This window comes from Sus scrofa, chromosome 4 (assembly GCF_000003025.6).
Source record: "Sus scrofa isolate TJ Tabasco breed Duroc chromosome 4, Sscrofa11.1, whole genome shotgun sequence".
Lineage (NCBI taxonomy): Eukaryota > Metazoa > Chordata > Mammalia > Artiodactyla > Suidae > Sus > Sus scrofa.
In genome coordinates, this window is record NC_010446.5 from 120269720 (window position 1) to 120283854 (window position 14135).

The 14135-nt window shown below is 35.8% G+C and overlaps 1 protein-coding gene across 2 annotated transcripts in view; it reads left to right on the forward strand.

The window, feature by feature from the left end:
• DPYD (dihydropyrimidine dehydrogenase) overlaps positions 1-14135 on the forward strand; it is a 780991-nt gene that overhangs the window by 338249 nt on the left and 428607 nt on the right. For both annotated transcript variants that reach the window (NM_214044.2, XM_021088696.1), the window contains 2 exon segments: positions 5004-5111; positions 7118-7287. In NM_214044.2, coding sequence (NP_999209.1) covers positions 5004-5111; positions 7118-7287 — 278 coding nt within the window.

Genomic DNA, 14135 nt, shown 5'->3' on the forward strand with positions numbered 1-14135 from the left:
TATGTGTCTCAGTTTCCTTATATCTAAAATACAGATAATAATACGAGTTGTATCATAGAGTTATTTTGAACATTAAATAAGTTAATATAGAAAAATTACCTATAATTCAGGCACTTAGAAGAGTGCCTATAAGTAATCAATACATGCTGTTAGATAATTCTGTAATAGAAGCAAATTTTTCTTTCTTTTCTTTTTGGAGAAACCCGAAAATGATAATCTTTCAGCACTTCTTAGGAAAGTGTTCCTTTGTAAAAATACATGCTGAAACACAAGAAACTTTAGTAACTATTCAAGGGGAACAAAGAAATTATCTGGCCTTCTTGAAAGACAAAGAACACTATACATATATTACGCTGAGCTGTTTTGTTTGTCAAATCTTTGTCAATTCCTTTTTATTCATAAACCTTCTTCTTCCCACTGAAAGGTGAATTAAAAAGTCATTTCAGTGTCATTTTGAAATCATCCTGGTATAGACACATATCTTATTTATTAATATGCCACCTACTCTCAGGGAAATCTTCCTTTGATAGATGGGTATTTGCAAGTTTCATTATCTTTCATATTTCACTTAAGGTTGCTTCATTTTTCTTCCTTTGTAACACTTTGTTTAAATTTGCTAAGGTTTAATACTTTACTTTGATTTAAGCTTTATTCCTCCTTGCCACAAGATGTGAAATTTGAAAAAAATTATGAACTACAGAATAATAATGCTATCTTAATATTAATAGCTAGTGTTTATTGCACATTCACTATGTCCCAGGTCTCAGTGGTTTATATACACGGATGGGTGGATAGGTAGGTAGGTAGGTAGATAGATAAATTCCTTTAAATTTCACATCTATGAGAGAAGAGAAGTATAGTTACTATCCCTGCTTTAGAAACGCAGAGGTAGATGATCAGAGAGATTAAGGAATTGTTTCAGGGTTCTCTAGAAAGACAAAATCCTTAGCGTTATATAAAACAGATAAATAGGTAGATAGATTGATATGATTTATTTCAAGGAAATGGCTTATGCAATTGTAGGAGGTGGCAAATCTGCAATCTGTAGGCCAGGACAAGTAGACAGAATTTTTTCCTTAGGGAAACTTCAGTTTCATTCTTAAGAACTTTGTACTGATTGGATGAGGTCTACACAGGTTATTCAGGTAATCTCCTTTATTTAAAAGAAACCACTGGGGATAGGGAAGAATTGGGAGAATGGAAATAATACATGCACACTATCATATAAAATAAATGATTAACAAGAATTTACTATATAGCACAGGAATATCTATTCAATAGTTTGTATTAACCTATATGAAAAAAAAGAATATATATATTTATATGTAGGACTAATTCACTTTGCTATACACCTGGAACTAATACAACATTATAAATCAACTATACTACAATAAAATTAAATTTAAAAAATATATAAACGAAAATATTTTTAAATCAACTGATTATAGATATTAACCACTTTATAGAATGCCTTCACAACAATACCTAGATTAGTGTTTGATTGGATAACTTGATATATGTGTACACAAAAAACAGGAACTTACACAAAATAACAATCAGGTAAATGGGGGAGGAAGAACTCCCATCAGGGTGTGTCTGATGGCACAGACTCTGTTTCCTAATCATTCTGTGGCGTCATGGTTAGCAGAGGATAGGGTATTTCTGCCAGCTGGACTGGACCACCAAAGAGTCTGTGAGGAGAGCTTCAGATGCACAGTCCTAATGCATGACCTGTCCCTCAAGTTGGGGAGAAGAGCCCCACGGACCTTGGGAATCTGCGTATGCACGGCCTGTGGGGCAGCTAAGTAGGCTGCAGAGATAACGCAATCACAATAATCCTGTCCAGTGACTGGCTCATTTTTCCTCTCCTCAAGCCAATATCTATAGGTCAGAACATCTAACAGGTGCCCTCCTGAACATTTACAGGGAGAATCTGACCCAGTAAATGTTAACCTCATTACAGTGATAAACGCAGAGTAGGGTGAAAGCACAGGAAACTCAGTTGTCTTTGTCACTGTGTGATCCAAGTGAGAAAATGAAATTTAAATTTTACCAAAGCTTTGTTCTGTGACTAATCGCTGTAGGAGAAGAAAAGTCATCTCTATGGGTCAGGTGGTCTGTTTAAGAAGAACGCCTTGCATTTCTTTATAAAACAGTTATTTTAGCAGTGGGTCAATAGAAAATAATCGCAGATCTGAAGCTTCCCTCTGCCTTAACCATGGGAAGTAGTGAAAAAAGCTCAGACTAGGAGTTAGTAACGGAAGGATCTTAGACTTCATCCCCAGAAACTGTGGAATGCCTATCCAGCACTGACATTCTCTGTGCCTTGGTTTTGATCTGCCTTAAAGGCTTTTGCTTATCATATCACCTTGAAATTGCATAGCATTTCACGTTGTTTTTCATTTTGTTTGTGGTTTTTTAACAAGAATCTGGAAAAATGAAGTACCATGGAACATATGCTGTTTCAATAGTATAGTAATATGAAAGAGCAGACAGGTCCTTAATATTTAAATCTTTATATATGTGTATATATATATATCATTTTATACGTATATACAAGGACATGTATATAACGGAAATCTTCATAAAGATTTAAATAATATATATGCCATCTGTGGTGTATGTGTGTGTGTGTGTATATATATATATAAAATGATATGTGTTGGTTTTACTAGTCATGTGTATTTTAAACTACAGTCATCTTTTAATAGCTTTCAAGAAAAATTATTTCATCGTTGGAATCTTCAAGTACATACTCAGCTATATTTATGTAGCTGTAACCACTTCCATCTCAGTCTTTCTAGAAGAATTACATGAATAACCACACATTTGTATAATAGTTTCCATGTTACAAGTAGGTTAAGGTATATTTCTCTATGTCAGAAAATGAGGAAATAGACTTATCTCCCTTTCATTTATAGAGAAGCCAAGGAAGAGGCAAGTGGAATGATTTGCCTAACCTTTTAGATAATTACAATAATTTTTAAAAAATGGCCTTAAAATAATCTAAAATCAAATGGCAGATTTTTTGTGTGGTGGGGAGGGAGTGGAGGAGGTGCTGGACAGAGAAGAAAAATGTTTGATTTAATTTGAAGGGTCAGCAGTGGTTTATTGGTGGCTGCACACTCAATCCAACAACCACCTTCAGTTTTCAGATCAGATAAGGCTTCTCCCTTACCTCTCACACTGCAAAACTCATCCCTTGTACCATGCTTGTTATTCTGTATGTCCACCAGCAACTACCATTGGCCTTCATTTAATTATGAAACAAGCTCCCACTTCTTTGGAATAGCCTGTTGGTAGGCTGAGTTTCAGATAGTAAACAAAATTAAACCTAATATCCCTGTTATGGGCTTGAGATGAAAAGCTTTCTTGTGGTGGGTGATTGCTATCAGATTTGCTTCATTTATAGTTTGAAAACATTTTAGCCTGCTATTCATATTCTTTTCCAAATGTTTGCAGTTGTTTCCTAATTACTTGATGCATGCATGTTGTAGAAAATTTAGACAATAAGAAATAATTTAAAAATCCATAATTCCACTACCAGAAAGGATCACTGTTTAGATTATGTAGTTTTTTATTCTTTTTTATAAAGATTAAATCATACTATACAGTGTGTCATGTCATGTTAGTTTAATACTATATTTTGAGTGTGATTCACGTTTTTCAAATATTTGTTTAATGGCTGCATTTTGTTTTACTTTAGTAAAACTAGTTTATCCATTCTGTTGACATTTTGATATTCTTCCACCATTTCTCTCTCCTTTTCTCTTTTGCATTGACCATTTTTGTACATTAAAACTTTATTTTCATGTCTTAGTGTTTGTTTATCATAGATTCAAAACTAATTTTTAGAAATTGAGCACCAGTTTCTACCAAAAGAACACAAAACCCACCTCAGCCTTGCCATATAGAATAATTTTTTAAGTATTAGATTTTTTTAATAGTTGAGAAATCATATCTCATCGTTTTAACGTGCAGTTCTTAAATTCCTAGAGGACTTAAGATTTTTGTTACTTGTTAGCTATTTATATTTTTTATTACCCTGATTTTTGTTATCCTTTGTTTATGCTTCTATTGAAAAGCTAATATGCTCCTCATTGAAGTTGAGAGATTTCTTTATATAGAAAAGGCATTTTGTGTTTTTTTTTTGTTGTTGTTGTTGTTTGTCTTTTGGCTTTTTTTAGGGCTGCACTTGCTGCATATAGAAGTTCCCAGGCTAGGGACTGAATTGAGCTGTAGCCGCTGGCCTGTACAGCAGCCACAGCAATGCAGGATCCAAGCTGCGTCTGTGACTTACCTACACCACAGTTCATGGCAATGCCCAATCCTTAACCCAATGAGCAAGGCCGGGGATCGAACCCGCATCCTCATGGATACTAGTCGGGTTCGTTAACCACTAAGCCACAACGGGAACTCCCCCCCTTTTTTTTTTGCATTTTATTTGTTAAAATATTCTTCTCATTAATCACTTGTCAATTAATTTGTTTATAAGACTTTTGAAACATAGAGATAGGTGGATTTTTGTAGTGAATTTTTTTTTTCTTTGAAGATTTTTAGTCCCACTGCTGCACCCCGGCTCCTGTTAGGATATCCTCCCATGTTCAGAAACTAGATAAATATGGATCCTTATTTCCTTTTAGATTTTGTGATGAAATTTTTGTATTTAGCACTGTAATACCTCAGAAGCTTATTTCTATTTATGACATGAGGAAGACTATAACCTGATTTTCCTCTTAACACTCTATGTGTGTATATATGTTTCTGTATATGTGCTCATGAATGGGTGACTTATGGTGGGTATTTGTTATATATTGAAGGTATAATCAGACTCTGAGGTCTGTTACATTGTGTCATGTATGCTCTTTAATGTTAATTTGCTTAGAGGTATTTTTTCTTTAAGAACCACGTCATTTATTCAGCTTTCTATTTTCTCTCTAATAACCAGGTAGAAAAAGTCACTCTTTCTGCTAATGATATTTTATACATGTTTTACTACTTAGGTTTGCCAGAACCCAAAACGGATGACATCTTCCAAGGCCTGACACAGGACCAGGGGTTTTACACATCCAAAGACTTTCTGCCCCTTGTAGCCAAAAGCAGTAAAGCAGGTATCACATATTCACTTCTGTTCCTAATATTGCCTATGTTGTGGTATGTATTCTAAATTTATATTAAATCCAGCCTCAGTAGGACATTGTCCAGATCTCCAGTTCATCCTTTTGTAACAGCAATGTAAAATGAAAAAAAATCTGATATAATAGTTAGCCAGAATCATCTATTCGTTCATTCTCCCAATCAAACATCATCCTAAGGAGTTTTCACTGTATTATATACAGGTAAACTGCATTATGAAAGTTGCTTCAAAGTAAGAATGTCCTTAACAAACATTGGAAGATGTTCTTCAAAGAAATGGCAGGAACTTCACTTTGGAAACTAGTTTTGTTTTGTTTTGTTTTATTTTAAAATAGGACACATGATCACATCTTTCATGATTTGTGTTCACACCAGCGGAAAGATCCGCTCCCTTCTTGAACTACAGTTTAATGAAATTAAAGTACACAACTTTGAGGGGCACCCTAACGCCTAGTGTCTTTATTATATCACTCCACACACCCCAGGAAGAACCACCAGAAGCTGTGTCTGTCCTCTGCTGTGACTGGGCTAGAGTCACCGTCGTGGTGGTAAAGAAGCTGGGACAGATTCCCCGGAACTAGATAGTCAAACTCCTGTAAACACGTATTTTCCAAGAATTCTGAGCTTCAGCTATTTCAGCATCTAATTACACGTGGAAGAAATAACTTATATTGTTCTCCTAAGACTGAAAAAGAAAAGGAACTTTCTCTCTGAGATCAGTCTGCAGAGCTTTACAGCTAAAGTTGTGTACCACCTTCATCCTCTTCCTTCCGGAGAAGAGAAGGCTTGTGTGCCTGCAGTCCTTGCTAGGAAGATGATAGTACACAGAGCATACCTCTGAAGGCTAATTATGTGATACCAAATACAAACTCCTCCAAGCAAAATGATTACAGTAGGCTATCTGTGGTGCCATTTCAAAAATTATAATAATTTATCTTGTCAGCAGTTTTATTTAATCCAATAATACAGTGCTACCTAACGCAGAGCAAAGGTCTGCATGTTACTTTTTTAAGAGAATCTTCATATGGACATCAAATCTCCATATAAATGCTCTTGAGATATGTTCACTTCAAGAGTCATATTTCCTTGCTTATCCACTCCAAATGCAATAGTTTGCATCTCCTATCCCCAAACTAAGCAATGAGATCTGCTGTATAGCACAGAGAACTATGTCTAGTCACTTGTGATGGAAGATAGCGTGAGAAAAAAAATATATATATATACACACACATGCACACACACACACACACACACATGAGAGCATATGCCATGGTCATATAATATATGACTGGGTCACTTTGCTGTACAGCAGAAACTAACAGAACACTGTAAATTAACTACAATAGAAAAAATAAAAATCTTACCAAAAAAGAGTCATATTTCCTTCATTGCTCAAATTTATAAGCAAAACCAGGAAAAAGCAGTAAAAAGGAGAAAGTTTTATTTTAACTATTTTAAGAACATAGTTCTCAGAAATTCTTCAGTTACATAAAGAACAGTTAAAAAGTTTTAATTTTCAAAATGGACTAAGCGTAACATACATTAGGGCTATATGTTAGAACCTTAGAAGATGATATCTAAATAATTATTAACCCAGATCATAAGGATCCTTTTTTTGTCTAACAAAGAGAAATTTAAGGACAGTAAGTTAAAAATATATGCCACAACTTTGACAAAGAGAGCTTGAAGTGATTGATTTCAGTTTGTCATGACCCAAACTCTTCAAAATGTGTTATAGCTGTCCTTCTAGAAGGAAAAAAAAAGAACTTAAAGGTATTGACTATGAAATTACATATATGAGCATATTTTTAAAATGGGAATAAAACTGTCTTTCAATGAAGCAGAATAATTTGATAGTGACACTCCATCCTCGAAAACTGCAAGATGCAATTTTACACTGCTTTGAGTACAAGTATCTTTTGAGCTGTCATGCAGAAATGGTTTCTCTACTTGAAAATGGGGTTTTCCTTTCATCATTCAGGAATGTGCGCCTGTCACTCTCCATTGCCATCGATACGGGGAGCCGTGATTGTACTCGGAGCTGGAGACACAGCTTTCGACTGTGCAACATCCGCTTTACGTTGTGGAGCCCGCCGAGTGTTCCTCGTCTTCAGAAAAGGCTTTGTTAATATAAGAGCTGTCCCTGAGGAGGTAAAATGGAACCATCAGAAACTATGGGGTTGTAATGCCACCAATTTTAGCAGATGTACCTGTTAATGTGCAGTCTCCTAGTTTAAATCATTAGAATGCTCTTCAAATTGGAAAGTGCAAATTTTAACATTTCTGGGCTACCCATAGTTGCTTCTTTCTAGTACAGACATTCAAAGTAAAATAAAATTATTTTGTAGTACTGATTTGGATCAAATGAAGCATTTATCTTTGTCAGTATGCGTGTGGTTCTTATTCTTAGTGTTAACATCTTTGAAAGGTATTGTGTTTAACTAGTAGCAGTGTATTTAACTGAGTGTAATGAGCTAAGTCTTCCATATCCTAACAATAGAAACTCTTCACAAAATGTATGGATGTTAGGAGAATGTGGTAATTAGACACATTCGGAATTTTCCATAAGCTAATTTTACAAGCTGCATTCAAATATATATATATCATAGTTAATTCATTCTGGTCTGAAGCCAGTAAAACAAAGATGTTGTCATTTATTTTTTTAAAAGAGCTCTAACATAAGTATTCTTTAGAATTAATAATTAGTTAACTTCCAAAAAATGACAGATTTAAAATCATTTCATTCTTACAGGTGACTGGTGACTAATCTTGGGTGAAACATCAGCAGGGTACATGTACCATAGATTTCTCAAATTTAAATGTTAAGAAAGATAATGCCTTATAAAGGATATTAGTTCTGAGAGCAAGAACCAAACATATTTATAGAAAGATAAATTACTCATTTTATCAAAATCAGTATTACGAATTTGATTTGGTTTAGAATGCCTGAGCATATTTAGAGTCTCCATACTGGGAAAGACTTATAACTGTAGTCACGGGGTAATTTGTCTCATGTAGACTAACCACATTACAGATTAAATATCGGAGTCACCACTGGTTCATGACTGCGTTTCAAAAGTTAACTTTGTTCTCTGAGCCTTCCTCCATTCAGTCTCCCCTTTCAGATGTTTCCCCCAAAATGCAAGGTGGAGACAGTCTTAGAAGACAGGAGGCTTTTCTGGAGCACTGTTTTCAATTAGTGCAAGCTTATCGTGGAACCAATAAAAGGAAGATAGCTGTGCTGGAAGAAAGTCACTTGCCTAAGATAAAAGAAGAGAAGGGCTCGTTTTATAACTGCTTGAGCAATATGTTTTGAACTAAATCTTTTAAATCTTTCTTTTTAAAATCTTAAATCAGAGAAGTTTTTGTCAGGAAAGGCTGCACCTTAAAAGTTGGAAGGGAAGGCAACCCTGACTGGCAGTGTTGGTTTACTTCATACTTTGTGTTACAGTCGTTTTCCGTTGGCAAGGGTCACTAGAATTGAGTGGTGGTGATTTCTTCTGCATAGTAGACAACACACAAAAAATGAGACCAGATGATTACTAGAGAGAGTAGGAGTTTTATTTGTTTGTTAATCAAGCCACATTTGTTGAGCATCCACTGCGTATCAAGCATTGTTTTAGGCAATGGGAATAAAGCAGTAAACAAATTAGATACAATTCTTGCCCCCCGGGAACTCATACCTAGTAAGGAAAGACACTCAATAAGCAAACAAATAAATCGTCGCATAAATGTATGTTGAAAAGCGGTTTGTGGAGCAGTGGTGGCAAAAATGAATTCGTATGCAGGAGTGTAAGAACTGTGAGTGTGAGGAGAAGCTGTGGTGGAAGAGGAGGTGGGTTTGCCATTTTATAGAGGGGCCCAGGAAGGCCTCTCTAATATGATGACTTTGGGGCATTGAGATGAAGACACTGAATGTAGACGTTTAGAAGAAAAATATTCCAGATCAAGGCAAATGAATTCACCCTTGATTGAGGAAGGCTTTTAAGCTTACGGAAATAGAAGAAGAAAAAGAATAAGTCGGTGCGATTGGGCCAAGGGAGAGAGGACTGCGTGTGGCTCTCTGTGGTGAGGTTTGTAAGTGTTCATAAGGCTTTAGTTTTTACTGAGAGAAAGAGGAAACCATTGAACTGTTTTGAGCAAACACCAAGATCTGAGTTAAATTTTAAAAGGACTGCTCAATTGATAATTGAGAGAGAAGGCTATTACTTAGTGTGACTGGATTATAGGAAGGAAAGGAACAGCATCCAGGCGTAGCTCAGTCAAAAGGCCAAAGCTCAGTGAGATGAACCGTGGTTACCAGAGTGCGGAGAGGAAGTAATGGGTCTGTGGGACAAGTGGTTGTATGCCTGCAGGAGGACGCACGTGGATCTGAGGCTTAATTAAAACTAGAAGAACAAAGGTTCGAATGGTTATTATTAGTTTACAAGAAACTGAAATGTTTATATGGTCTTAAAACCACTGGACTGTGAGCTCTGTGAGAGCAGTGCCATGGTCATCACTTTTTTCTTCCTCTTGCTCAGCAGAAGGGATGCCACATGAAAAGTGTTCAACAAATAATTGTGGAATGCATGTTTTCTGGAGAGAAGCAGCATCCAGTGCTTCTAACATTGAAAAGACGAAGCCTCTCCAAGTTAGGTCATTGTTACAACAGTAGGCATTTGAAGGTTTATTTGGCAATTTCAGGCATAAGTTTTCAACAGGAGAGAAGGGATAAGACATGTTAGAGTAACAGAGTGGGCATAGATTTCAGGGTTGGATCACTGGCTAGTGATTATGCTTTTTTACGATTGGGCACTTTCAGCATTTGTAGAGGTTCCAGTATTCATGGGTCATGGCCATTGTTTGGTTTTGTCTACATCAAAAGATGCCCAAGACATGGCAGTGCCAATTAACCCTTATGAAACTGGTGAGTCAATCTTGTGTCTATTTCAAGATATCGGTTTTGAGAGAATGCTCTTGGACAAATTTGTAACCTATATGAAGAATTTAACATCATATCCAATTTATTTGTATTTCTCCTATTCCTCCTGTGCTTTCTACCTCCAATAAACAAAACCTGCCGTCACATTTGATTTCCTTGAAGTCAATGAAGACTGAAAAACAGGGACATTTAGAGGTTTTCCAAATATGTAAATTGATTATTGGGCTTGGCCCTTGGATGGAATGTGGGAATAACATTTGTCTGTTGGTGAAAGGCCTCATGACCAGGCATGTCAGCCTGCATATATCCAAAGCTGTGATCTAATTCTCAAATGATTTTTGAAGGGGGAGGGAGATACAGAACAATGTAAAATTCTCTCATCACTTAGTGACAAATATGAGTTCTTATATAAGCTAGTTAGATTTTTTTTTTTTTTTTTTTTTTTGGCTTTCTAGGGCCACACCTGTGGCATATGGAAGTTCCCAGGCTAGGGTCTATACCACAGCCACGCAATGCAGGATCCAAGCCGCATCTGCAACCTACACCACAGCGCATGGCAACGCTGGATCCTTAACCCACTGAGCAAGGAAGGCCAGGGATAGAACTCATAGCCTCATGGATACTAGTTGGTATCATAAGACTCTGAGCCACAATAGGACTCCTAGGCTAGTTATATTTAGTAAGGAATTATTTGAGACTATTATATTACAGGGTTAGTAACAAAGAACTATGTAATTAAACTCAGAGACATTTTAATCTCCTAAACTAGAAGGCACTACCCAGTAGATTCTGCAGTAACAAGCATGCCCCATTTCTCTAATGCATCAAAATCACCTGGAGGGCTTGTTCAACACAGTTTACTGGGCCCTGGTCCCGGTTTCTGATTTAGTAGGTGTAGGGTGGGTCTGAGAATTTGCATTTTTAACCAGTTCCCTAGTGATGCTGAGACTGCTGATCCACTGCTGTAATGTATCATCAGTGTAGTTTCCAGCTGTCTAATTAGAGCCATAAGCAGTGTGCTGTTTTGGGGTACTTTCCATCTTAGTTAAGAAAGCATTAATGCTACAGGATATAAGGTTTGATGAAACGAAGCTACGGAGGCTTCATCAGCATATTGATGTAATTCTGATTCCAAACGTCTTTCAGTCTCCCTTGTGGCCTCACGCACATGCTAAATAGGATGCTACTGACAAACGCGCACTTCTCAGCCCCGGGTCCTTAGGGAAACCAGCCAATCATTCAGCACTATCCTCTAAGAAGAGGAGGGAAGATCTGTTAATAATTCCCTCCAGAACTTTCTGCAAGCTTAAATAGGTGAGATTAAATTTCACAGGATAACAGAATCCCCCAAAATGCTGGTATTAAAAGCTGTTGACAGATCAGATAGAACCGCAAGAATGCTTTAGGCAGTTGGGAATCCCTAGAAGGAGGCATGAAGGTCAGGACTCAACAGACCAGCTTGAGTTGATAAATTTAAAGGATAAGATTGGGAAAGGACCTTGTAGTTCTTATTAATTATTACTGAGAGGAGTATGGTACAAAATTACTTTAATGGCACAGTCCCACACACATAGAATGTACCAAGAATCTATTGCTCACATATTCAGTTTTCTAATTGGAACGAAACATGGCAGATCTTTAGTTCTGCTGTATTTTAAATGGGCTCTCTAGTGTACTTCCTAGAGCCCTTTGGCTCCCCCCTGTTCATTTACCAGAGTGATACCTGATTTAACTTTGACAATGCCAGTCTCCATGTATTTTAGCTATTCAGAAGGTCAACAGTTTTGATAATGCTACTTCACTGTTTTTAATAATAAAATAATAGAAACAGATTGCCTGGTCGATTAGCCAAAACTTTCTTTATCTCTTACTACAACTCTGAAATCATGTATCTTCATGTGGAAAAAAAAAGTACCTTTTAACTGAATCCTTCTGGTACCACACAGCATACTCCATAATAGATAATTCATGTGGCATGACCTCCCTCAGACACTTTTAATATCAAGTGATCATATTAAAACTATATCCATAAATATTTTAATCATCTAAATATTGCTAGCTAAGCATGCATTTTCTTACCAGTAGCTAATGCTTTCTAGTTTGGGCTCAATTATAACAAATATGACCCTGGGATTATTTTTAGGAAATAACCTTTATAAGCTGGGACATATAATTTTGCCCAGTAAGAGTGATGCTTATAGCAGCTCTTCAATATTTGGCATCTTCACCTCATTTGAGTTGGTGTTCTTTACAGAAAATAATCAGAAACCTGTTAGCGTGATTGAAGATACGAAGATACCTGCAAACAAACAACACACACAGTTGTCCCCAGACATACAACGTTAGTTAAAGGTTGTTGGGGACACCCCTGGTACTAAGATACTAAGTATGACTTTAATAATTTACGAAGATGTGGGAACAACATTCCAAAGATCTGTATGTGTTTACATTTTTGAAAAGCATGCAATTTCAGTGTAGTATGAGAAGGTATAATGGAGAAGTCAAAAAGGAATTACCTAAAAGTTGAAGTACTCTGTTCTAGGTTATATATATTGTAGTCTGAGAATGCCCATCTGTAAAATCAGTGTACAACTATATGCTTCTCCAAGTTTCATCTGTTCCTCAAGTTCTATAATTTGAGCATGCAGATAAAAGATATGTGAATGATACAGAATCTGGTCAGGAAGGTCTCACCTGTCCATGGAATAATAGCAAATATGTTTTGAAATTTTTGACAATATCTATAAATAATTACACTTGAAAGAAGATGCAGTTAATGTGTTCCCCGTCAGGTGGTGACGTATAAACTCTGCTGCACTCAAGACATGGATATCAAAGAAGCTGGCAGATGAAGTGGTCAGGATTCTGCACCACATGTGATAATTCACATGGTGAGAGGGAAAAAAAAAAAAAAGGATTGTAAATAGACCTGGAGCCAACAATAGCCCGTGCCTGCTCAAGATTATATATTTTAAATCTTAAATATGTTCAAAAATCCCAAGGGGAGGCTACATTATGTTGACTTAGGAATATCTGTGAAGCTAAACGCCCTGCACCTTTTTAAAAGGTTTACCAACCTTCTCATATATACATATATATGTGTGATACACACACACACGCATACAGACACTGATTCATTAACAGGGAACATTTTAAACTAGCATCAAGGCACCAACAAGCCTTATTAAATAATATTTTGTTATTACTCTATTAACATTTATGTTGTTATTACTCTATTAACTTTTATGTGAAAGTTAGAAGCTCCTCTCCCACTAATAGTATTCACTTCAGTTTTCCAATATCTTCTTTTCATTTTTATAAGTTGAAAATATTAAAAAAAATAATTGTATAATTTTTAAACACATTTTTCATGCATTCAATTTAAAAGATAAAAATAGAAGAAAAACATACATGAATTAATGTAAAAGCAAAGGAAGCTAGTCTTTTTAAAAGTGATTTTTTTTTTTCTCTTAACAAGGCGAACTCATCCTACAAGTTCTGCTCTAAATGTCATTTTCTCTTTGAAGCCTTCCTTAGTTCCATCTTAATTAGCCTCTCCCTCCTGGGAGATCTTAGAGCTCTTTATGCTTCCTATACTACAGCCTTATCACATAGGGTAGTTATTACTTTATACTCATCCCACAAGTTAAAACGCAATCACCTTTAAATGGGTTGGCTCATTCAACTTGGGTCTCGCTAAAAGTATAGAGCAACACTTGATCCAAGGCAACAGAGCAGTGAAGCATGTTGTATAAAATATTTTAGGGGCATTGAAAACCTTATAGGAAGACCCCAAATTAACATGAAATATTCAAAATATATTTTTATTTATACACATACATTCTCCTCAAAATTACTTGTTATTGCTTTTAAGTATTTTAGTTTTATTTCATTATTTATAATTTAATTTTAATTTTTAAAAATGTGTTATACTATAATATCAATGAACATTAAAAGTAGATTGGAAAATGTTAATTGTTCCTGATCTTTGGTCTCTTAAAAGATAACTGAGAATCTTTTTAAAAGAAAGAAAAAAGAAATACAACTGAGCAGTATGTAAAACCAAAAGTAAAAA